Source organism: Indicator indicator, chromosome Z (genome assembly GCF_027791375.1).
Source record: "Indicator indicator isolate 239-I01 chromosome Z, UM_Iind_1.1, whole genome shotgun sequence".
Lineage (NCBI taxonomy): Eukaryota > Metazoa > Chordata > Aves > Piciformes > Indicatoridae > Indicator > Indicator indicator.
The window spans coordinates 5,465,569-5,488,797 of record NC_072053.1 but is presented as its reverse complement, the minus strand read 5'-3'; the positions used below and the strand labels follow the sequence as shown (position 1 = coordinate 5,488,797).

Sequence of the window (23,229 nt, the reverse complement as noted above, 5' to 3'; positions counted from 1 at the left end):
AATAACATCAGTGGTGACACTAAACAGAAATGATGGAGGTCATGTCTCTAGCATGCAAAATAGAGAAGGAAAAGGGTCAGTTAAGAAAACCCTTTAGATGCATGGACTTTGCTTTTCAAATGAAAGTGATGAAAGGTAGCTTGTAATATCGCAGGTACTGTGTTTTACAGTACCACAAAATATCTTCCAAAATAGATGTCATAAATACTGACAGTGTTTGATAGGCACAATTACTATAATGCAGTCATCCCCAAGTAAACTTATTGCTAAAAGCTGCAGTATCACTTTTTGCAAGTAAGATGACAATATGATTTATGAAGAACTTGTCAGCCCAATGTTTCTAAAGCTGCAAATGAGCTTTGTCATGCTATTTCTCTTCCCTTGTAAAAAGGATGCTGCTGTTTTGTTTTTTTTTTCCCTAACACGTTTCAACTGGTGTGAACGACTCAGAGGAAAACTAGAAAGATAATTCCACAGCAGAAGGGACAACACTAACAGATTTGAAGGATAAAATTGGATCGGATCATTTAAAGGGCAGGCTTAGACCTCCTTGTGAAAGACAGTTAGCGGCCTACCATAAGATGAGCACTTGTTCATGAAAAACCCACTCAGCATCCTACAGGCTTTGCACAGTTTCTTCTATGGAGAGACTTTTAGCTACAGTGACAGCTGCGATGTCTAACGGAGAGCCGGCTCAGTCCTCCGCTGCGCAGCCCAGCAGCTCCGACCGCAGGGTGATCCTGCCGTACCACGACCACGGGAGGATGCGAACGTGCCGGGCGTAGATCGGAGGGTCGATGACGTTCTTACGGTGAGTGTCATTATCAAAATTTCCCTGGAAAACCTGAAGGGCAAGTAACAAGAAGAGTTAAGATCCAACGGCTTCAGGAATAGCTGCGGCAGAGTTCTGCTGTCCCTGTGCGCCTCTTCATGCTGGGTTTTGATCATCTGGGGCACACAACTGATGCTGCAAAGAGCACTTGCTAAGACCTCAGGATGTCACTGCATACCAGGAACCTCAGAGATGGGAGTATGCATGGCCTTCTTTTTGTAGAACCATAGAATCATTAAGGTTGGAAAAGACCTCTAATATCACCAATCCAACCTTCTTCCCAACACCTCCATGATCACAAGATCAAGTCCTGACATGCCAGATCTACTAATTTTTTTTTAACACCTCAGAATCACGGAATCACAGATGTATGTGGTTGGAAAAGATGTTCAAGATCACCTAGTTCAACCTTTGACTCAGCACTGCAAGGTCAACATTAAAACATGTCCCTAAGTGTCACATCCACACACCATTTAAACACCTCCAGGGATGGTGACTCCTTTCCAATGTTTGAGAACCCTTTTGGTGAAGAACTATTTCCTAATATCCATCCTGAACCTCCCCTGTCACAGCTTGCCACCATTTCCTCCAGTCCTGTCTCTTGCCACCAAGAAGAGGCTGCACCCTCCTGGCTCCAACCTCCTTTCAGGTAATTGTAGAGAGCAATATGGTCTCCCCTTATCCTCCTCTTCTCCAGACTGAACAACCCCAGCTCTTGGTCTTTTCAAAGCTTAACTCACTGTTCTGCCAACACCCTCCCTAAAAGGTACAAAAAAATCATTAACGTTAACAAAATTAAATGTCTTTTTGCTTGGCTTTTGAATCAAGTGAAATTAATCCCAGGAGAGCCTGTTACTGTTTCCAACAAAATAACATTAATAATTAAATTTAAGAAGAATTTTTATTGTGTCACTTAAAAATGCAGCTTGGATGCAACTGTGTAAACCCTGGTGAAGTTAATGATTATCAAGGATGCTGAACAAAAGTCGGTATTTGAATTAAGGCCATCATTTTGTGATCAAATTAAAGCATCCTAGCACAGTAAAGTGCCTGTTATGATGTTGATTCCCCTAGTATGGTTTAACCAATGAATAAAGAAGTCTGTGGGAAAACAATGTCAGACTTTTGCCCCTGACAGCCACTATTTAAATTCAAAGGTCACAGCACCACCTTTTTTTTTTTTTTCTTTTTCTTTTTTTGGCAAAATGATCAGATTATTCTCTTGGGATGTTTTCAGGTTTTTGTGGGAAATGTCCCTTCTCTTCAAATGTCAGACAATTCACTTTTCACTTGTAAAAACTGAATTTGATGGCTTTTTGACTTGAAATGAATGAGTTTCGTTTGCATTATGCAGAGGAGTATGGACCTCCTAAAAAAGTGCTTATATGCCTGAATTAGTGCTGAATGACAAATTTCCTAGGGTTCTTAGCATAAATGTCAGAGACTGAATTCAGAAGAGGCTGATCTACTATTTTAGCCCTTAAGATGGTTCCTTCGTGACATGCTTACGGAGTACTGTATGAAAATCTTCGCTTTTTGGTCTCTGTGCTGCACCTTTTCTTCGAATTTCGAAAGCATCTCTCAATTTGTCATGTCAGACATGATGTGTCCTCCACAAGTGATGCTCTCTCACAAGTGATAAATTTTCCCTCTAACACAGAGATAGCAGCATTAAAGCATATAACATTTAAGATAGGTAGACAAAATTGCAGTCAGACTGACCACAGAAACAACAGTGTTTGAGTCTAAGGAAAAATATGTGTCTAGTACAGAAAAAAGGTTTTGTTGGCCAAGCACAGTGTTGATTACATAAATCAGCTGGAACTTGGGCTAACAAGACTGTGCCTGAATTTGAGTTTGTTTTGTGGCAGTACAGCATACAGTAAAAGGCAATAAGTTTATGATTAAAATTACAGTGTGTCACCCCCTAACATGATCATAATATGTTCACCCCCTCACAATATGATCATAAGAAAGCTTAGAATTTTGGTGGGTTGTTGTGTTGTTTTTTTTTTGTGTGTGTGTGGGTTTTTTGTTTTGTTTGTTTTGTTTTCATATTTCACCTGCATGCAGTATATCTTGATATTTTTTTACCAAGCCATATGATAAGCAATGCAGAACTGCAGACAAATCATGCTGCAGAACTACTATTTTAGTCTCTATTTTATTTTCCTTATGGAAGATGCATTTCAGAGATAACATCTAAATGAAGGCTTAGAGCAAAAACATTGTTTACCAGAAGAACCCAACTATAGCATCAGTATTTGTATCTGCATATAGCTATGCAAAACAAATAAAATCATGTGATGTGAACCAAGAAACGAATACAGCTGAAGAAAAATGTAATTTACTTAAAGCAGGAAAACAATTAAATTTTATTTCAAATTCAAACATGATTTCATGATTTCATTTCACTTGAACTCAAGCTCATCTGTTTCAGAGGTTAAATTATGCAAATCAGAAATTCACCTTCCCTCAAAATTCATCATCCAATTCCAAGAAAATACCTAAACATGCTAGAACAGAAAAAAATGATTTTAGGGAAATCACTTTATAAGAAAGTGAGAGAATCTTTGTCAGCATCCACAGGTGTGACCTGCATGAAATATAACACTCTAAGAGCAAATTTACTGTATTTTTTGTTTGGGCTTTTTTTGCTGTGGACCCAAGGGAAATTTCATATGGGAAAAATATATTTCTTGTCACTCTTCATTTTATTTCACTAACAGAGTCCAGAAATTTGGAAACAGCAGGAAAGACAGAGGAGAAAAACTACACATCCAATTTATCAATACATAAAAGCTATTTGTTGAGCCAAAAGATTTGTTTGTTTGTTTGTTTGTTTTTAATTTATTGTTGGTTGCTTTATGCTCAAACAGTCAAAACTAAATGAGCCACCCAAGCAGTTAAAAGCCCTTGAATAGCTGGTATCCTCTTACCATAAATGAACACTCCTTACATGTTCCTGAGAAGTTCGTTTCCATATACAAGACCACTGAAGTCTGTAATGATTTATTAGCATTCAACAAGCTGAAGCTAGAGTCATAATACCTAGCTGTGTGTAATTTATTTTGGATGAAAAAAAAATCCTCAGTGACAACAAAACTCAAGCTCATTAGCACTGAAGGAATAAAGAGCAGGGGTGTTAAGTTTTTAACTTTAACTTGTCAGAGCATCAAGCCAGCACATATCACATATCTTCATTTTGAGTTCTGGATGGGTGCATATCTTCTCCTGCCTTATTTCAAACAGCAAATATACTAAGTGAAGCATCAAGATGACCATAACCATGGAAGAATGTCCTTGTGCAAATTATTAAAGGGACTGGCTCTTCAGCCTGGAAGCAGCTATGATGGATGTCCATAAAATTGTAAGTGGCATGGAGAAAATCAATAACAGGCAATGTTGCACTGTCCTCTTACCAGAGTCACCAGGGGATAAGGAATGATAGCAGATTTGTCCTGAGCCAGCTAAAGGTCACGTTTTCCCATACAACACATAATTAAACTGTGACAAAATTTCCACAGCCTTTAAACTACTGTGAAAAATCAGATAAATTGTTAGGGATGAAATCAGCAGGGGCTATTAAAGACACAGACAGAAGAAAGATGGAGGTTGGGAAAGTAGGGGAAGAATAACAGCCCTCCATTTTTTTCTTCTCTAGTCATCTGTTGCAGGATGCTCCCTCCCTTAGACAAGGTTTCAGCTTCCTCCAGCCCATCACCTCTCATGTCCCAGAAGACTGGAAACTGGCCAATGTGACACCCATCCACAAGAAGGGACGGACAGAAGAACCTGGGAACTACAGGCCTCTCAGCCTGACCTCAGTGCCAGGGAAAATCATGGAGCAGATTGTCTTGGGGGCAATCACTGCGCACCTGAAGGATGGCCAAGGAATCAGGCCCAGCCAACATGGATTTAGGAAGGGCAGGTCCTGCCTCACCAACCTGATCTCCTTCTATGATCAGGTGACTGCCTGGTGGACGTGGGAAAGGCTGTGGATGTAGTCTACCTGGACTTCAGCAAGGCCTTTGACACTGTCCCCCACAGCAAACTCTTGGCCAAGCTGGCAGCCTGTGGCTTGGACAGCAGCACTCTGTGCTGGGTTAGGAACTGGCTGGAGGGCCGAGCCCAGAGAGTGGTGGTGAATGGTGCCACATCCAGCTGGCAGTCTGTCACTAGTGGTGTCCCCCAGGGATCAGTGCTGGGCCCCATCCTGTTCAATATCTTTATTGATGATCTGGATGAGGGGATTGAGTCCATCATCAGTAAATTTGCAGATGACACCAAGCTGGGAGGAGATGTTGATCTGTTAGAAGGTAGAAGGGCTCTGCAGAGGGACCTTGACAGGCTGGACAGATGGGCAGAGTCCAACAGGATGGCATTCAACAAGTCCAAGTGCCGGGTGCTGCACTTTGGCCACAACAACCCCATGCAGAGCTACAGGCTGGGGTCAGAGTGGCTGGAGAGCAGCCAGGCAGAAAGGGACCTGGGGGTACTGATTGACAGTAGGCTGAACATGAGCCAGCAGTGTGCCCAGGTGGCCAAGAGAGCCAATGGCATCCTGGCCTGCATCAGGAATAGTGTGGCCAGCAGGAGCAGGGAGGTCATTGTACCCCTGTACACAGCACTGGTTAGGCCACACCTTGAGTACTGTGTCCAGTTCTGTGCCCCTCAGTTTAGGAAAGATGTTGAATTGCTGGAGCATGTCCAGAGAAGGGCAACGAGGCTGGTGAGAGGCCTTGAGCACAAGCCCTATGAGGAGAGGCTGAGGGAGCTGGGACTGTTTAGCCTGGAGAAGAGGAGGCTCAGGGGTGACCTCATTGCTGTCTACAACTACCTGAAGGGAGGTTGTAGCCAGGAGGGGGTTGGTCTCTTCTCCCAGGCAACCAGCACCAGAACAAGAGGACACAGTCTCAAGCTGCGCCAGGGGAGGTTTAGGCTGGAGGTGAGGAGAAAGTTCTTCACAGAGAGAGTGGTTGGCCATGGAATGGGCTGCCCAGGGAGGTGGTGGAGTCACCATCCCTGGAGGTGTTCAAGAGGGGATTGGACGTGGCACTTGGTGCCATGGTTTAGATAGGCATGAGGGTTAGGGTGACAGGTTGGACTCGATGATCTTTGAGGTCTCTTCCAGCCTTCTTGATTCTAAGATTCTATGTTACAAGTTGCCTTTGTTGGTAAAAGTGGAGTGAAACTTCAGCTTTTTGAAAATCCTGTTGTAGAATATTAAACGTTTTGGAGTGGATGTTTCTCTTTTTGTCAGTCTGCATACTTAAAAGGTGTGACTTGCTAAAACATTTACTCAGCAGCTTCAGCAAGTTTGCACATACACACCCCACACACATATGTGTAGCTCATCTGTAGCTTAGTCTCTTACAGATGCTATTAAAAAAAATTGAAAATGCATGCTGTTGTATTTTTAAGTATGATAACTTATTTCTTTATGATTACTTCACACAAAAGAGAATGAAAACCTGGAAAATATGTAGTGATATCCCCTGACAAAAAGAGTTCTGAAATATAAACAGCTGTTGATAACTGTGTCTGACAACCAGTTTGTGTGTCTTGTCTTTAAACCTTCATGGGCATTTTTCAACAGAAATGTTTTTTGCTCTTGATGGAGTTACCTTTTCATCATGAACTTATAAGTGGGCAACATTAGGTAAAAGGTGGAGAAACCTCTTGATTAAGATGTTAAGAATTGGCTAGCTGGCTGAACCCAGAGAGTGGTGGTGAGTGGTGTCACATCCAGCTGCCAGCCAGTCACTAGTGGTGTCCCCCAGGGATCAGTGTTGGGCCCAATCCTGGTCAATGTCTTTACTGATGATCTGGATGAGGAAATGGAGTCCACCATTAGTATGTTTGCAGACGACACCAAGTTGAGGGCAGGTGTGGATCAGTAGGAGCGCACTGCAGAAGTACCTTGACAGGCTGGATGGATGGGCAGAGTCCAACATGATGGCATTTAACAAGTCCAAGTGCCAGGCTCTGCACTTTGGCCACAACAACCCCATGCAGAGCTACAGGCTGGGGTCAGAGTGGCTGGAGAGCAGCCAGGTGGAAAGGGACCTGGGGGTACTGGTTGACAGTAGGCTGAACATGAGCCAGCAGTGTGCCCAGGTGGCCAAGAGAGCCAATGGCATCCTGGCCTGCATCAGGCATAGTGTGGCCAGCAGGAACAGGGAAGTCATCCTGCCCTGTACTCAGCTCTGGTTAGACCATACCTTGAGTACTGTGTCTAGTTCTGGGCCCCTCAGTTTAAGAAGGACATTGAGATACTTGAACGTGTCCAGAGAAGGGCAACGAGGCTGGGCAGAGGCCTTGAGCACAAGCCCTATGAGGAGAGGTTGAGGGACCTGGGGTTGTTTACCCTGGAGAAGAGGAGGCTCAGGGGAGACCTTATTGCTGTCTACAACTACCTGAAAGAAGGCTGTAGCCAGGTGGGGATTGGTCTCTTCTCCCAGGCAACCAGTGACAGAACAAGAGGACACAGTCTCATGCTGCACCAGGGGAAGTTTAGGCTCAAGGTGAGGAGAAAGTTCTACATGGAAAGAGTAATTGGCCAGCGGAATGGGCTGCCCAGGGAGGTGCAGAGTCACCATCCCTGGAGGTGTTCAAAAAGACTGGATGTGGCACTTGGAGCCATGGTTTAGATAGTCAGGAGGTGTTAGATATTAGGTGATAGGTTGGACTTGATGATCTCTGAGGTCTTTTCCAAACTGGTTCTGTGGTTCTCTGATTTCCCACCAGAAGTAGAACTGCTGTTTACAGGCTTACTGCATCCCTTGGAAAATGCTTCCCAATACAGAAGACTGGGGAGGAGTCTTTTTTCATCTACAGGTGTAAACACATATATATGTATCTGTGGACATATGTATTTTTTGACTGAATAAGAGGATTTCTCTTCAGTTGTTATGCATAATACCTCTGGGTGTAAATTTCCTCCTCCTGATCTTAGCCATCTTCCTTTCTTCTTCCCCAAGCACTTTCCCCAGGACTGGCTGAAAACCCAGTAGCTGATTGGCATGCAGTAGATAGCTACATGAGAGAATTCAGTGACAGGAGAAAGATTGTTTTTTTCTCTCTGTGATACACAACTACAACTGTGTACTGCATGACCTTTGTTATTTCTTCAAGATCAGAACAGATAGCAGGCAGATAAAACTTTTGAACTTGTGAAACATACTATAAGTTGTTTTCTTTTCCACTTCATCTATCTACTGATGCTACTAAAATGGGAATTTACTTCATTCTACATAGTTTATAAGTGTTTTCTGATAGAAGATTCAAAGTCAGGCAAGAAAAGAAATATTCTGAAGGCCAACCTCCTTCCAGAGATGCTTATAAGAATTCAAAGTAGGGACTGTGAATTTGAGTATGTTATCTTCCTTTACCTCTTGATGTGGTATGAGAGAGAGATGTGTGTATTGGATGCACAAATTAGGATATGTACAGCTAGATCTTATTCTGATACAAATCATATTAACTCAGGTGAAAGTAATGGAAGTCACTCGAAATGTAAACCAGTGTAGAAAAAAATAATAAAATATCAATGTTAGATAAGAGATATTATTTTAAATAATAGTATTAAATACTACTCATTTAAATATGGTTTAAAAAAGACTTTAACTGTGCTAAGCATGTAGATTATATGTAGGAACTGAATTTAAGAGTGTAAGCAAGTTAGTATAGTAATTAAACACCATGCAGAAAAAAACATTAGCAAATACAGCAGAAAGATTTCTAACCTGATGTGACACCTGACATAATCTAACATTTTGTTTATAAGTAGGTTCTTGTCTTCTGTTGCTATGGCAGTTAACTAGACATACAGAGCATATCATGCTCATGATTTTGTGCAAAAATCCAGTGGTCATTTGCATACTGGACATTGTCTACCTGCAGTTAATTACACTGCTGATGTCAACAAATGACTGACAGTGCTATAGAATGCTGGACTCCTTTAGGCTACTTTCAAATCTTCTTGCCTTATGTTAAAACACAGCCTCTAAAATGCCATTTGACACTGCAGCTGGCCTTGAGTTATCTACAGAGGGCTGTGCAATTTATAAGTCACATATGGAATCTGTTTTAAAAAAAGGTCAAATTTGGCTTGAATGTCCTTACCTTTGGAGACACAGTGAGCTACTGACCTCTAGTTGAGAAAAACAAGATAGCTATTAGTTCTGATCCTTTTTCTGAAGTATTTTTTCTCCCTTCTTGCCAGCTTGCGAAGTAATTTAGTTTGCTTCTTGAAGACAACAGGAAAAGCTTTCATATTTTCCAGGCAACTCATTCAAACTACTTAAAATGAATGAGAAAGGCTTCATTTTGTAGACACATGCTTTTTTTTTTCCCCAGTGAGTTTTCATCTGCATTCATAGAAGTTAGGCACAGACATGACCTCAAATGACTGGCCATTAAAACAGCAGAAGGCAAAGAAGAGCTGCAGGAGCCACTGTTCTTGGAACAGCTCTTCCATTTGAAATAGTGCTGAACACCACACTTCCTTCTGTTAGAAACAACTAATTTGTTGCAGATTGATCAATGATACAGGCTGCACATAGTGTATTTGTGAATACAAGCTGCTACTATTTTTTTCCTTTGTGAAATAACTTCACAAAGGATGAAGACACAGAGCTGTATAGCTTCAAGAATTCACTGAAATCTGCTTGTACATAGGGACTCATCCTGAACAGTGAGATGTTCAGCACCAGACAGGATTAAGTTACTTCAATGTGTTGTAAAGCTGCAATATTAATCCACAAATTGCTATTACCATCCTACCAGTATCTTCATAATTCCTGTGTCTGAGACAGTCTTTTTATCCTCACTTTTTGAGAATGTAAAATGACATATTCTTGTTAGGGCTTTAAAAGTAGGTTTTAATGATTGTGCCAGCATTACAGGATGAGTATAGGATGAGTCAGTTGTCTGCAGAGGAAATAAGAAATCTATATACTCCATCCTTCATAGAATAAACCAAGATATTCAGTTAATAAGTAGAATGAATCGTGTATGTGTTACGCTTGCTGCTGTTTATAGCTGACAGTATCTACGTTTTATCTCCTTTCTGTGTCTCCAAAGGACAACAGAAACATGTAAGAGAGAAGTTCTACTTTGCTGTGAAAATGTGGTTGCTTCTACGGTGTTCTTGTATTTGGGGCAAAATCTTGCATCTTAAGCTAAGGAAATTGTGTGGATCCTGAGCAAAGATGTTATTATCATACAGGATCAATAATGCCATTTCTCCTCTGCTCCCCATGGATGAGGCACAGCATGCTTTTTCTTCATCTGTTTTTATTTTCTATTTTGAATTATAGAATCATCTTTGTTGGAAAAGACCTTTAATATCATTGATTTCAACCGTCAACCTAACAGCACCATGATGATTAAACAATGTCCTGAAGTGCTGTGTCTACATGTGTTTTGAACACCTCCAGGAGCAGTGATGCCACCACCTCCCTGGGCAGGAGGGACAGCACTTCCCTATTCCAAAGCCTGACCACTCTTTCAGCAAATTTTTCCTCATATTCAATCTAAACCTTACCTGGCACAACTTAAGGCTGTTTCCTTTCATTCTGTTACTTGTTACTACCTTTCAGAGGCAGATAGCAAGAAGGTCTCCTCTGAGTCTCCTTTTTTCCTGATTAAACAATCAGCTTCCCCAGCCACTCCTCACAAGACTTGTTCTCCAGACCCTTCACCAGCTCCTCTGTCCTTTCATTTTTTTATGACCAGTATTTATGGTGCTATACCTCTGTAGTGGGAAAATTCTATCAGAGCACATTGTATCCACACTTACCTAGCTGGCATGATGATGGAAGGTTCGGTGTCAGACTGGAAGGTTTTACTGGGCAATGCTCCATGACTCTGGCTGAATTCAGTTTAAGTATTCTCAGTAATTAAATTGATGTTGGAAATAGATTTGCTTATTAAAAGTGCAGATGTGACCACGTTCTTCCCCTTTTGAAAGGTGGGATCGACATTCAGAGTGGTCTTGGCAAATTAGAGAAATGCCCAGAAGATCAATGGTGCAATTTAACAATTATTAGGAAGTCACAACCAGTGTCACAGGTCTGATATGGAGAATGATGGAGCAGGCAGTAATTCTATGCTAAAAGACTGCAACGCAATGGCAAGTCTGGGAAAACACTTCAGAAAGAGCTGATCCAACCAGAACAGAAAAGATGGTCTGAGACTCAGAAATCATCTTTTGAGAAAAGACTGAAAGAAGAAAGACTTTTTTTTCCCCAGAAGAAACGGAGAAGGAATAGATTAACATACTTCAACCAAAAAAAGCTGCCTGAAAAGATGCAGATAAAATCAGGGGTTTGTGGTTTGTGTCTTCTGAAGCCAGAGTGATTGTATTGCAGAGTGTGATGAGTGACATTTCCATCCTTGAGGATATTTAAACACTGGAGCAGACAGCTTACATTTCATCACTGGTTGTTTCTATGAACATATTAAGTAATAATCTGATGGAGAATGGTGCAGATTTGAACATTGTATGAGGTGAATGAGCTAAGCCTTGAACTGTTGGCACCTACTCCTAGGGTGGGAGGAAGGGACTTAGAATTTGTTGAGTCCCATTTCCTGCTGAGAAAACACCAGAGATGGAAGGAGAAAAGCATAGGTTCCTCATAAGTCAAGAGGTACTTGTCTAAGTGCTGTCTTAAAATCCTTTCCAGTCCTACCTCCCATACAGTTTTGCCAAGTTCACTGACTGACAGCTAGCATTTCTGGAATGTCAGACTCGGCCATCAGACTTCTGACTCTTCTAGACTTTTGGCATATGGAAAAAAATGTATAAAGTAAAGATAGTTTGGATGGGCATGTAGACTCATATAAGCGATCTTGTTTGTTTACTTTGTACAAAATTAAATTCAGAAGTTGAAACTTCTAATTTCCAGCTAAGTGTATTTGATCACATTCTGCTTTAATTGCTCTTGATTTGTTAAAGAACCGTGATAACATGCATCTATTTTATTCTTGGGGATGTTAATTAATATGGGATGTGTGAGATGTTTTAATAAGACAATGATTAAGAATTTTCCATTGTTCCCAACAGAATATGAATATAGCAATTAACAATTCATCTAATGAAGAAAGCAAAACAGAATTTAACTGCCTTGGCAAATGTTATAAACAAGGGTAGGCTAGAACAGTGCTGTTAAGTGAGTGCATTTTCTTTTAGATTTGCTTGTGCCTGTTACTGTGTTTCCCACTGGAGGCTCTAAGGCATGTTTTATTTTTCAGTAAAATGGAATGTAACAGTTCATTAATGGAAGTTTGACTTAGAGAAGACATTTCTTTCACAGTGGATCTTCTGCTTTTGTTTTTAAATGCCAGAGATTTAAAATGGGATGTGTACAAAGTACTGAAGTGACTATCTGTCATTTATATTGAATGCGTTTATGGTACCTCTACAAAAGGTGAGTTGTTTGTTTCCAATTTTTATATGACAACCAATTATACTAAACACATCCATAATCACTGGTGTCAAGACCTCCTCAGCTGGATGGCCAAAATAACTGATTTTGTTTTCCCTATCTAATATCCTTTAGAATTTGATAGGGAAAAATCTCACTACAGCATAAAACCACTTTGGCTTTTAAGAGTGGGAGTTCATGGCATCAACTTTGAATAATAATTTACAAATTTAACATGTCTATGCAGACAAACATGCACAGCTTTAATCCAGTAATTTAGGACATCCTCCCCTAATAAATGTGTGTACATTTGATCAATCATTTAAAAGCTGTGAGATCTAAGAGATAACTTAAAAATATCTTAAAAGAGATTTTAAGAGGTCTAACCCCTCATCAACAGGTCTACCCATACTCATACAACATGTATCAAGAGATATCAACATTTTTCTCATTGCTTAAAAAAAATTAATCCAATTGACCTGTATGGAGGGTATTATTTTTTTACTGAAGATTTTTGTTTATTCAAAGAGAAATATGTACAAGGGGAACATCTATTGTCCTGAATGCTAAAACCACCAGATTTGAGACATGGATTGCCAGATATATCAGACATATGGCATTTTTATTAGTGTATCTTTGGTTTAAATCAGACATAATCCCACTAAGATACTTTATAAATAATTGACATTTTGTCAGATTGATTAATATTCCCCTTCAGCAATGAATATGCTGTAATCTCGTTATTAACAGATGTCATTATGAATTCAGGTATTTGCAGTACAAAAGTGTTATATACCCTAAATAAAAGGGATAATGACTAATATCCTGAACAAGAAGGGAAAAGTTAAATTCTTCAGGTAAATCAGTGAACAAACCTAAATTTCTCAATGCCTTTCATTAAACATTTTGAAAGGAAGTTGTGAAACTTTGTATGTTTTGTATTCATTTAATAGTGTAATAAAAAATAGTCTTTCCACTAGGAATTTGAAACCCTAGTGATTAAATTCCAGAAAAAAAAATTCAAAACTGTTTGGGTAATGTGATACACTATAAAGAGCTGCTTTACAGAAAATTACAGAAAATAGTGCATACTTATCAAAATACACACTGAAAGACTGTTTTTAAATATACAAATAAACTGCCATTTATATACCTTCTCTTCTAAAGTTAAAGGAAGAAATAATTCCAATAAATGGAGAAGTATAAAGTTTTATGTCCCACATTTAATCGTGTTAAATCAGGTGCATTGCACTTATAGGTGTGATACTGCTTTGCTGTGAACGTCATTGTGTTATATGACTCTTTTTTATTAACCTTGACTTTTATCTGTGGGATTCTGTGCATATGGAACCTTATAAAGCAGGCAGCATGCAATAATCTACAGGCTTCCAGCACTGGAGTTACTACAGATGTAGTCCTCTGTAAATGCAACTGAAATATTAATTTTCTCTTTGCTTTACCTTATCCTTCTTTTGTTTTTCATCTTGGTATATGATCCAGTGCTCCCCATCATTACTGTAAGCAAGCTTGTAGGACCCCACAAACTGGACATGACCAAAATCTTTAGCTCCTTGGGTAATGATACCAGTGATCTTTGTAGGGACAAGCAGGTCGACCTAAACAAAACAAAACAGAAATAAACCAAGACACATGAGAACTTCATTAGAACAGTTTCTCTTTGCAGTCTGACTCTACACTACATCAAAGCATAACAGTGCAGCATCTCACACCCTGTTTGCACACAGTTCCTGGGTGCAGGCAGGAACCCCAGAGTTGTTGAGAAGCCCCATACTGCATGATGAGAGAGGACCCAAGCCACTAAGGTGGCTTTGCACTGCTTTGCATCATGCTGACACCACAGACAAGAACTTCCCTTCTCCAAGTTCCAAGTCTTCTGTTTTGTTTCGTATTTATGGTTTATACCACCTAATGGTTCAAGAGGGTTGATTTTGTAATCATTTTCTTGGTATCATACACAGTCCCAACAAAACAGAACAAAAAAGTGTTGAATGTGCTCTTAATAAACAGGACACAATATGCCAGAGGTTGGTTCCCCAAGTGCCTTTCCATTTTCTCTCCAACAACAGTCTGTGCTTCACTAAATCTTTTAAAACATTTGCTATCACCCTTTTCCTGATGAAGGTTTCTTCTCTTTCTAAGCTGCTATTTCATTTTTGTACCTCTAAAACTCTGACCTTTTCACTGCTCCTTTTTTTTTTTTTTTTTTGAGTTCTTTATTTTATAATAGTAAAAGATTTAAAAATGCAAGACATGAATCCTGAAGCCTAATAAAATCTGAGTTTTCAAGTGGCTTTCACGTGGGTCAGTGCATCTGTGATCATTCTTTTGAACTAGAACTCAAAGCTGAACATAACAGATTCAGGCCACAGGCCTTGGACCAAAATGTTGAAGGAACAGAAGAAGATAACAGAAGTAAATTGACCTCATTTTTGGAGAAAAAAATGAGGAGTAAATTAATTTCCTGTTAAAATTGACATTTTCTTGAAATGTGATGGTAAACATGAGGGTTTATTCTGTGTCCTCCAGCAAAGTGGAAAGCAAGGAAAAAAAAAAAGAAAAAAAGGTAGATTTATTTCAAAAAATAAATGGCAGTGGGGCAGTCGATGTTTTTAATATTGTCTGCTGAGTCAGGCAAGAGAGACTAATAGCAAAAATATTATAGTAAAACAAAGGGAGTGCTGAACTCATGAGAAGATGAGTGATACATATTGACTGCAAAACTTAGAAACAAGAAGCTGAAGAAATAGAGAATCTCTGGCTGATCAAATGCTGAAGATCCAGTCTTGCAATCCTGAGAAGCTGAAATCCCCTTAGCAAACAAGATTTTGACTGGAACGTGGGACAAACCAGAACAACAGATACGTTACAAAGCATGAGAAATTAATCATGAGAAGACAAAGAAAAATAAACAAGCATAATAAGTCAGGTAGTCAAAGCTGAGGCCTTTGAAAAATGAACACTACAAGAAAACAGAGAAAAATAGATGAAGAAAAATGACTCTTTGGAGCAATCACACAAGAAAGACTGAAGACCACTGCCAGAACATTTAAACTCAGGTAACAGATGATGAGTAGAGAATCCTTTTAAGAAAAGGAGTAACTTAAAATCTTCAATACTGTGATGATACATCAGGAAGTGTAATATGTAATTATCTGCAGATGGTTCAAGAGCTTTGCTTCTACCAGAATGAGCTAATTTACTGTCATCTGATAGCAGCAATTTTGCTCAGAGAAGCTCCTCACAATATGAGGGAAGTATCCTCGGGAGGCAAGACTCGTTTTGTTTTCTCTTTGGTCTACTGAAAGCGAGCTCTGGAAAGAGAGACTCAATTGATGGTCCCTCAGAACAGGAGTCTGCTTTCAATGCTCCCATGGACTGCTTGAAGGAACTTCTTTCTTCTGTAAGGAGTGTAAGGAGGCTTACATCCATAGCCTAAGTGAGCCTCTGGGAAATGAACACTGCTAATTAGTATAAGTCTTTCATGAATTAATAAACACCAGGTCTCCAGACCTTGCTTCCAAATATTTTGGAGTCTAAATGAATAGCCTGTTTTTCAAACAAGCTGATCTGGTAAGGAATCACTAATTAGTCCACACTTTCAGGCAACATTTGAACTAAACATTTCAGAGTCAGCTTCAGATTCTCTTTATAAATAATTTTGAGAATGCTTCTTACACTGAAAGTTAACGTCTCTCCTGTTAACCTGAAAAAATATCTCCATAAAATCAGTTGTTTATTTTTAAAATGTTGAAAGTAGTCTAAAAGGATTTCACAAATATTTGACATGACCATGACACTCAGTATTTCTCATTGAAATTCAGAACAGGGAGAAAGAAATTCTCATTAAGATTCATGGGATTTCAAAGCTAAAATCACAGTAAATCTTTATTACCACATATATCCAATGTCCATAAAAATGTCCTAGTAACAATTGTTTTGTGCTTATAGGACATATCCAGTGGCCTTGTGCACTTTATTCAGAAAAATCATGTGGGAAGATGAAAGGTAATTTTGGCATAAGTTCAGTCTTTTTCTGAAAGACTTACATAGCACTATGTAGAATATATATGTCTTTGTGTCTATATGCAATGTATTAAAGAAAAAAAAGAGAAGAAAAAAATATAAATAATGAACAGACAGACAATACAGTCAATACATATTGATGGAGAGGGAGGAAAAGAATAAAAAGATATACTACTAGCATCTCCTTCTCATACTTTATTATCTTATGTACTTATTTGTTCATAAGCTGATGAGAAGGTTTCAGGCAGTAAAGATTGCTATTAACATATCATAAGAGAAATACAACTTTTACTCTGTTTTTATCTCTATGACCATCTACAAAACGTAGCTTTTCATTATTCCTATTGAAAATACTGCTCAGCAGAAAGGTGGGAAGAATTTGCTCCAAATTCTAGGTAAAACATCTGCATTAAAACAGCTTAAACAAAAGTCCTAGCTTCTCATCAGGACACAGAACACATTCATTCTTTTAGGGCAGATTGCAAGTAACAGGCAATCAAACGTATTACCAGGGAGAGAGGCTGAATTAAGGCAGAACCACTATGTACTCTTCAAAGCTGAGTGTGATTAACAGGATCACAATGTGACTCTGGCTTTTTCAGTGCACTAGAATTTAGAACGAGGTTGAGGCAATTAGTCTGCGACTGATAGGATCATTAGCTGGTTACAAGAAGAACCATGGTTTACAGTTTAATGTACATTTCTGCAAGCAGCTGATCAAAAAGCAGTTTAACATCTTGAGTCTGAAAGAACTCTCTTGGGCTATAGCTACTCCCTTTTCCCACCTTGCTTCAGATGATAAAGACAATTCAGTGTTAAGAAAAGCACAAAGATAAATCCACCTGAGTATGAAACATTTTAATGAACCACTGCACAGATGTGCAGCATGAACTCTGTGTCAGTGTGCAGTTAAACGTGGAGTGACTAGTACCTGCAATGTTAAGTAGTCTTTCTCATCAGGAGGAAACAGTCACATGCATGCTCTATCCCTCCTCTGAGTAGTCTGGAGCTAATAAATCTCGATCCTCACCAGCTGACTGTGCAGATATGCCCAGCCTGCATATAGCCACCTTTGGACCTCAGGTTTTTGAGAAAGGCGACTTGTAGATGCAGAGACTTTCTATCTGACAATACTCTCTTCTCTCAAGAGCAGGAACATGAGGATGAGACATTTCTCGACATGTGGGACAGGCCATAAATTAGTTTAGATCTGCAAGCAGTGAAAATGGATTTGCATGCACTGTGCTTGAGCACAGATATACTTCTGGAATCAAGATAGTCCTCACAGTGTTGCATTGCTTATCACAACCTGGTGGATTGGGTCTCCACTATATCAGGAAGTTCTGCGTAAGTGGAGTAGATGTGCATGAAACATCAACCATAACTATGAATGTCCCATCCCCATTCCTTTTCCTTCTTTCACAGGGTGTAAACAAATTAAGTTCCAGGCACTTCCTGGGACTGTTAAGGAGTCAGGACAGTCATGTGTGGACAGCACTGACAAGGCAAAGCAGGTAACTTTGATGAGATCACATGTGGAAGCTGAGTGACCACCCAGCTCAAGCAGTCTCTCCCAGAACAGAAACACACACTGTGACTGACTTACAAGAAGACAACCCTGAAAAAGATACAAATTGTAGAAGTCTCCAGCACCTGGGACACTAACCCAGGGCAGATGGATCTGTATATGTGGCAACTGAATACAGCCACACTGGCCAAAGCACTGGAGGCTGAGAAACCAGCACAACTGCATTGCTACTCACAAGCAGCACAGTGCAATGGGCACAAACTGAGAAGCAAAGTAGCCAGGATGGTCTGTGCTGCAGAAGTCCTACTTCCAGCTAGTTTGGACCAAATTTTGAAGCACATCTTTTGGCTTAATTTCATCTGAAAAAAGTCCATTTCATGGTCTGTGAGGGCTCTCCATCATGTGAAGCAAAGCATGGAAAGTGAAAAGAGTCTTTAAAAATAACTCATTCCTTATCTGCACAGTAATGTTAGAGGAGAAGACAGAACTTTCAGAATATGGGGGCACCCAAACATATTTAACAATGAAGATAATAGTAAAATGTCTCAGTCAAAATTCATCTCAGGACATGCAATTTCAGCTTCAGATCAAAGGAGAGATGGGGTGAGAGATTTCAGGAGTGTTGAGGGTTAAGGTTAGTTCAATAATGATTTCTATTAATTTAATTGTTCATTTTAGGCTCCTCTCTATAAGTTTGTTTCTGCTCCCATAAATATGCTCACCTTTTCTTGAAATTTTTGCCATGTCAATTTTCTGCCATGTTTTCTTCTATTTACATTTCTGGTTTTTGCAGACTGGTTGTTTTATCACTTGTTGCCAGATAACACTGATGAATGTCTGGGTAATCCTACTCTATATGGCAGTGACGTGTCCCAGTGGAGGCCAGTGACAAGTGGAGTCCCTCAGGGCTCAGTCCTGGGACCAGTCTTGTTCAACATCTTTGTGGGTGCCATTGACAGTGGCACTGAGTGCACCCTCAGCAAGTCTGCTGATGACACCAAGCTGTGTGGTGCAGCAGACAGCTGGAGGGAAGGGATCCATCCAGAGGGACCTGGACAGGCTGGAGAGGTGGGCACAAGCCAACCTCATGAGATTCAACAAGACCAAGTGCAGGGTCCTGCATCTGGGGCGAGGCAATCCCAAGCACAAATCCAGGCTGGGCAGGGACTGGCTGGAAAGCAGCCCTGAGGAGAGGGACTTGGGGTTGCTGGTGGATGAGAAGCTCAACATGAGCCAGCAGTGTGCATGTACCACCCAGAAAGCCAACCAGATCCTGGGCTGCATCAAGAGAAGTGTGGCCAGCAGGTCAAGGGAGGTGATTCTCCCCCTCTACTCAGCTCTGGTGAGACCCCACCTGGAGTACTGTGTCCAGTTCTGGAGCCCCTATTACAAGAGGGATATGGACATGCTGGAAGGTGTCCAGAGAAGGGCCACCAGGATGATCAGAGGGCTGGAGCACCTCTCCTATGAGGAGAGACTGAAAGAGTTGAGGCTGTTCAGTCTGGAGAAGAGAAAGCTCTGAGGTGACCTTCTTGTGGCCTTCCAGTATCTGAAGGGGGCTACAAGAAAGCTGGGGAGGAACTTTTAGGCTCTCAGGGAGTGATAGGACTAGGGGGAATGGAATAAAGCTGGAAGTGGGGAGATTCAGGATGGACGTGAGGAAGAAGTTCTTCCCCATGAGAGTGGTGAGAGCCTGGAATGGGTTGTCCAGGGAGGTGGTTGAGGTCCCATCCCTGGAGGTGTTTGCAGCCAGGCTGGATGAGGCTCTGGCCAGCCTGCTCTAGTGTGAGGTGTCCCTGCCCATGGCAGGGGAGTTGGAACTGGATGATCCTTGTGGTCCCTTCCAACCCTGACTGATTCTATGATTTCTATGAAATAAAATACTCCTTTGGACTAAAAGCACCAGGGATCAAACCCAAAGAAATCTAGATCTATCACAGGTGAGAACATGAGGGAAGTGCTACCAGCATGGGGGTAGTACCCTGTAGACCTGCATGGTCTTCATCTGCAGCTTCACCAAGGCGTGTATCCGGGCATTACATATGCTGATCCTGCAAGGAGGTCTCAAATGTTTTGGGATGTTGGAGACTCAAGGTAATGTTAGAAACTCATGGTTACGCACCTGAATCCCACCAAGACAGTCTTATATATTTAAGCTGTCCTGAGCATGTTATTTACTCTTCATTTAACAACTTAGGACTCCCATGATTTTTCTAAGGTGAACTGGGACAATCAGTTGCTATGCTGTCTGCACTTAAGCCTAAGAAAAGGAGGGTCTGGCTTCAGTGTCTACAGCATAAAGGCAGAATTGCAGCTCTCCTCATCTTACTGCATCAGATGTAGGTACTTAGCATTCTTCTCCATGCTCAGACACTGGAGATAAAAGGAAAATTGGTGACAGTAGGATTGCTGCAGATGTGTAACAACTAGGTATTTCTATTTCAGCAGCATTTCTTGTTTGTAAACTATGCAGCTTAGCAGTTCAGGCTGTTTTCAAAGTCTCATATTAAAAAAAAACAAACCAAAACAAAACACCAAAGTATAATCCATCAAGCCTAATTGCATCTAAAAACTTTGAAGGGAAACAAAAACAACCAAGCAACTATGTATCTTGCTAAAGAGATATAATTTACACTGCAGCATTGTATGTAACAGAGTGGTTTTAGTATAGTCACTTCAATATACACAATTAGGGAAAATACTTATTAATAGACCAGAAAAAAATTAGAATAAGAAAACAAGTTATGAGACAAAAGGGAATGCTCTGGAGGAAGACATAATAATTTGTTAAGAAGCAGCATGTCAAAGCTTATTTTTCAATATTCCACTACAAATGATTTTCATTATTTATAAGCAAAATAAAATAAAATGTATTTGCATTTAATGTGGTCTGTATTAGTTAGCATATGTTTAAAATTAAATTTCTCATGAACCCATGTACGGATGGGTTATTTTCAGATTAATTAAGGCTGGAGTGACATTCTTTTTCCTGTTTACAAATGTCTGTTTTTTTTTTTTTTTCTTGCTTTCTTTTCAATTTAATCTTAGACCTTCAACATTATTTTAATGTTGTGCTACTGTCCTTTTAATGTCTATGGTCCTTGGCTAAAGAGAAACAAAGAGGAATCTTATGTTCTGATATTATTTGCCTCTTCTTGAAGAGCACATTCCCTCTGAATTGCTTTATGATTGCATCAACTGCACCAAAGAAACAATACCATGTACTGTCAGTTGTCCCATATACAATTTAAAACTGAGAAACTGGGGTGTGAGCCTTGTCACTTGAAATTTCCGTGGACTGTTCAAAATACACTTCAGCCATTATTCTGAAATTTTTGAAGTGAAACATGACCACAAACTCACAAGTCACTTCATTTCCTTTAACAACTCCTTAAGTAGCAGCTACTTCTTAAAGAGTACAGATTGTGTAAACCCTTGATTAATGTGTTTATGTACTTAGTAATCAGTGTTGCAGAGACATTACAGGAAAAAGAGAAAAAAACATCTGAATTACTACAGAATTTTCAGCATTTTAGCAAAAATTCAGATTATTCAGATGTATATGATCCATTACATAGCTATTTTAAGAGCAGTATCTATTTCTTACAGACAAATGTTTTATAACCATACTTTACTAAACCATGACTAATCTCATTTTATTGATATCTCAAACTTAAAATGGGGGGTTAAAAAACAAACACATGAATTTTAGCCTTAGGATCTGGATTTTCAAAATTGCCAAAGGGAGTTGCTACCCATTTCCTACAGGAACTCAAGGCAGTTGATGTTCCACGGTTGTATTAGCACACTAGTAAAGCCTGCCTGCAGCGTACACAAGATAATGCTGTTTTCATACTGATCCTGAACTGGAGTGACTTCTGTGGGTGTTGGAAACTCCCAGAGCTTGTCAGGGAGCATTTGTGTCCTCATGGGAAAGGGCAACACCCAGTATGTCCAGGTCTGAGCATAATCTGAAGTAAAACTAAGTGTAATATTTCAAAATTATACATCCATGAAGATTAAATCTATCATAGAATCATAGAATCAGTCAGGGTTGGAAGGGACCACAAGGATCATCTAGTTCCAAATCCTCTGCCATGGGCAGGGACACCTCACACTAGAGCAGGCTGGCCAGAGCCTCATCCAGCCTGGCCTTGAACACCTCCAGGGATGGGGCCTCAACCACCTCCCTGGACAACCCATTCCAGGCTCTCACCACTCTCATGCTGAACAACTTCTTCCTCACTTCCAGCCTGAATCTCCCCACTCCCAGCTTTATTCCGTTCCCCCTAGTCCTATCACTACCTGATAGCCTAAAAAGTCCCTCCCCAGCTTTCTTGTAGGCCTTACAGTCTTTTTTCCTGACACTGAATATTTCACATCTATGTACAGGAGTATTTATACCTTAAATGTCATTAGAGGATTTTTCATAAAGATGATTATGTTGGTCACCAACACTAAAGAAACCATTCATAAACTAGAAATACTCTTTCTGCTACGGAACATTCAAAGCTTATGAGTCTTTGATGATGCTAAAAGACTTAAAACCAGTCTGTTAAATTACCAGTGATTAAGCAGGCTTAGACATCTGGTCAAGTTAGAAGAAGCTTTTGAGCTACATCACTACACTTCAAGATTTGAAAAAAATCTGTAATACCATTCTTTGTTCAATTAATCAGCTGAGGATCTTGTGGGAGAGCCAAGGACAAAACAATACTTAGCCATTAAATAAGAAAAAAAAAAAAGAGAGAGAGAAAAAAAAAGATGAACATGACTGCAAGTGGTTCATGATACAACATGCTGACAGCATAATATGCTGCTTCTCTGTCAAAAGTCTTCAGCTGAAGACTGCTGCAAGCAGTGGCAGTGCAGTACAACTCGTTGACCCTAGCACCTAGTTATGGTTAGAAATAGATATGGAAATGGAAAAACAAAAAATTCTTTACATTTAGTTCTTTACGTATACTTTACTTTCTTTACATATACATATACTTTAGTATATGCCTTTAAAAACAAAACAAAACAAAACAAAAATGCATGAAACTCAAAGAGGAGAAGTAGCTTTCAGGAGTGTGATTTCTGGAGTATACAGTTTAAGGCAGTTATTGGTGTACTAACAATAATGATGCTGATAACTTTTGATCAAAAGCTTCTGACTCTGACTAAAGGGAAAAACAAAACACAGAAAAGAGCAATTAACAAAGTTTTAAAAAAATTATTAAAAATACGGACCATTCGCATTTCTGCTTGACTTTCCTTTATATTAATGTATGAATAAGGAATAGATCACCCTAAGACATGCTCCGCTTTCAGATTGCCAGCAGAGGAAGAAGGAGTTGTGTTACCTCTCCTTATTTTACTAAGATATATCTCAAGATGATGAATAAATTTAT

The 23,229-nt window shown here is 39.9% G+C and overlaps 1 protein-coding gene across 1 annotated transcript in view; it reads right to left on the bottom strand.

The window, feature by feature from the left end:
* Positions 1-694: 694 nt before the first annotated feature.
* The window catches only part of EDIL3 (EGF like repeats and discoidin domains 3), a 329,191-nt gene continuing 306,656 nt past the window's right edge, over positions 695-23,229 (bottom strand). Inside the window, exons 11-12 of the mRNA XM_054397697.1 lie at positions 13,725-13,880; positions 695-844 (exon numbers count right to left, since the gene is read on the bottom strand). Coding sequence (XP_054253672.1) covers positions 695-844; positions 13,725-13,880 — 306 coding nt within the window. The remainder of the gene's footprint in view (positions 845-13,724; positions 13,881-23,229) is intronic.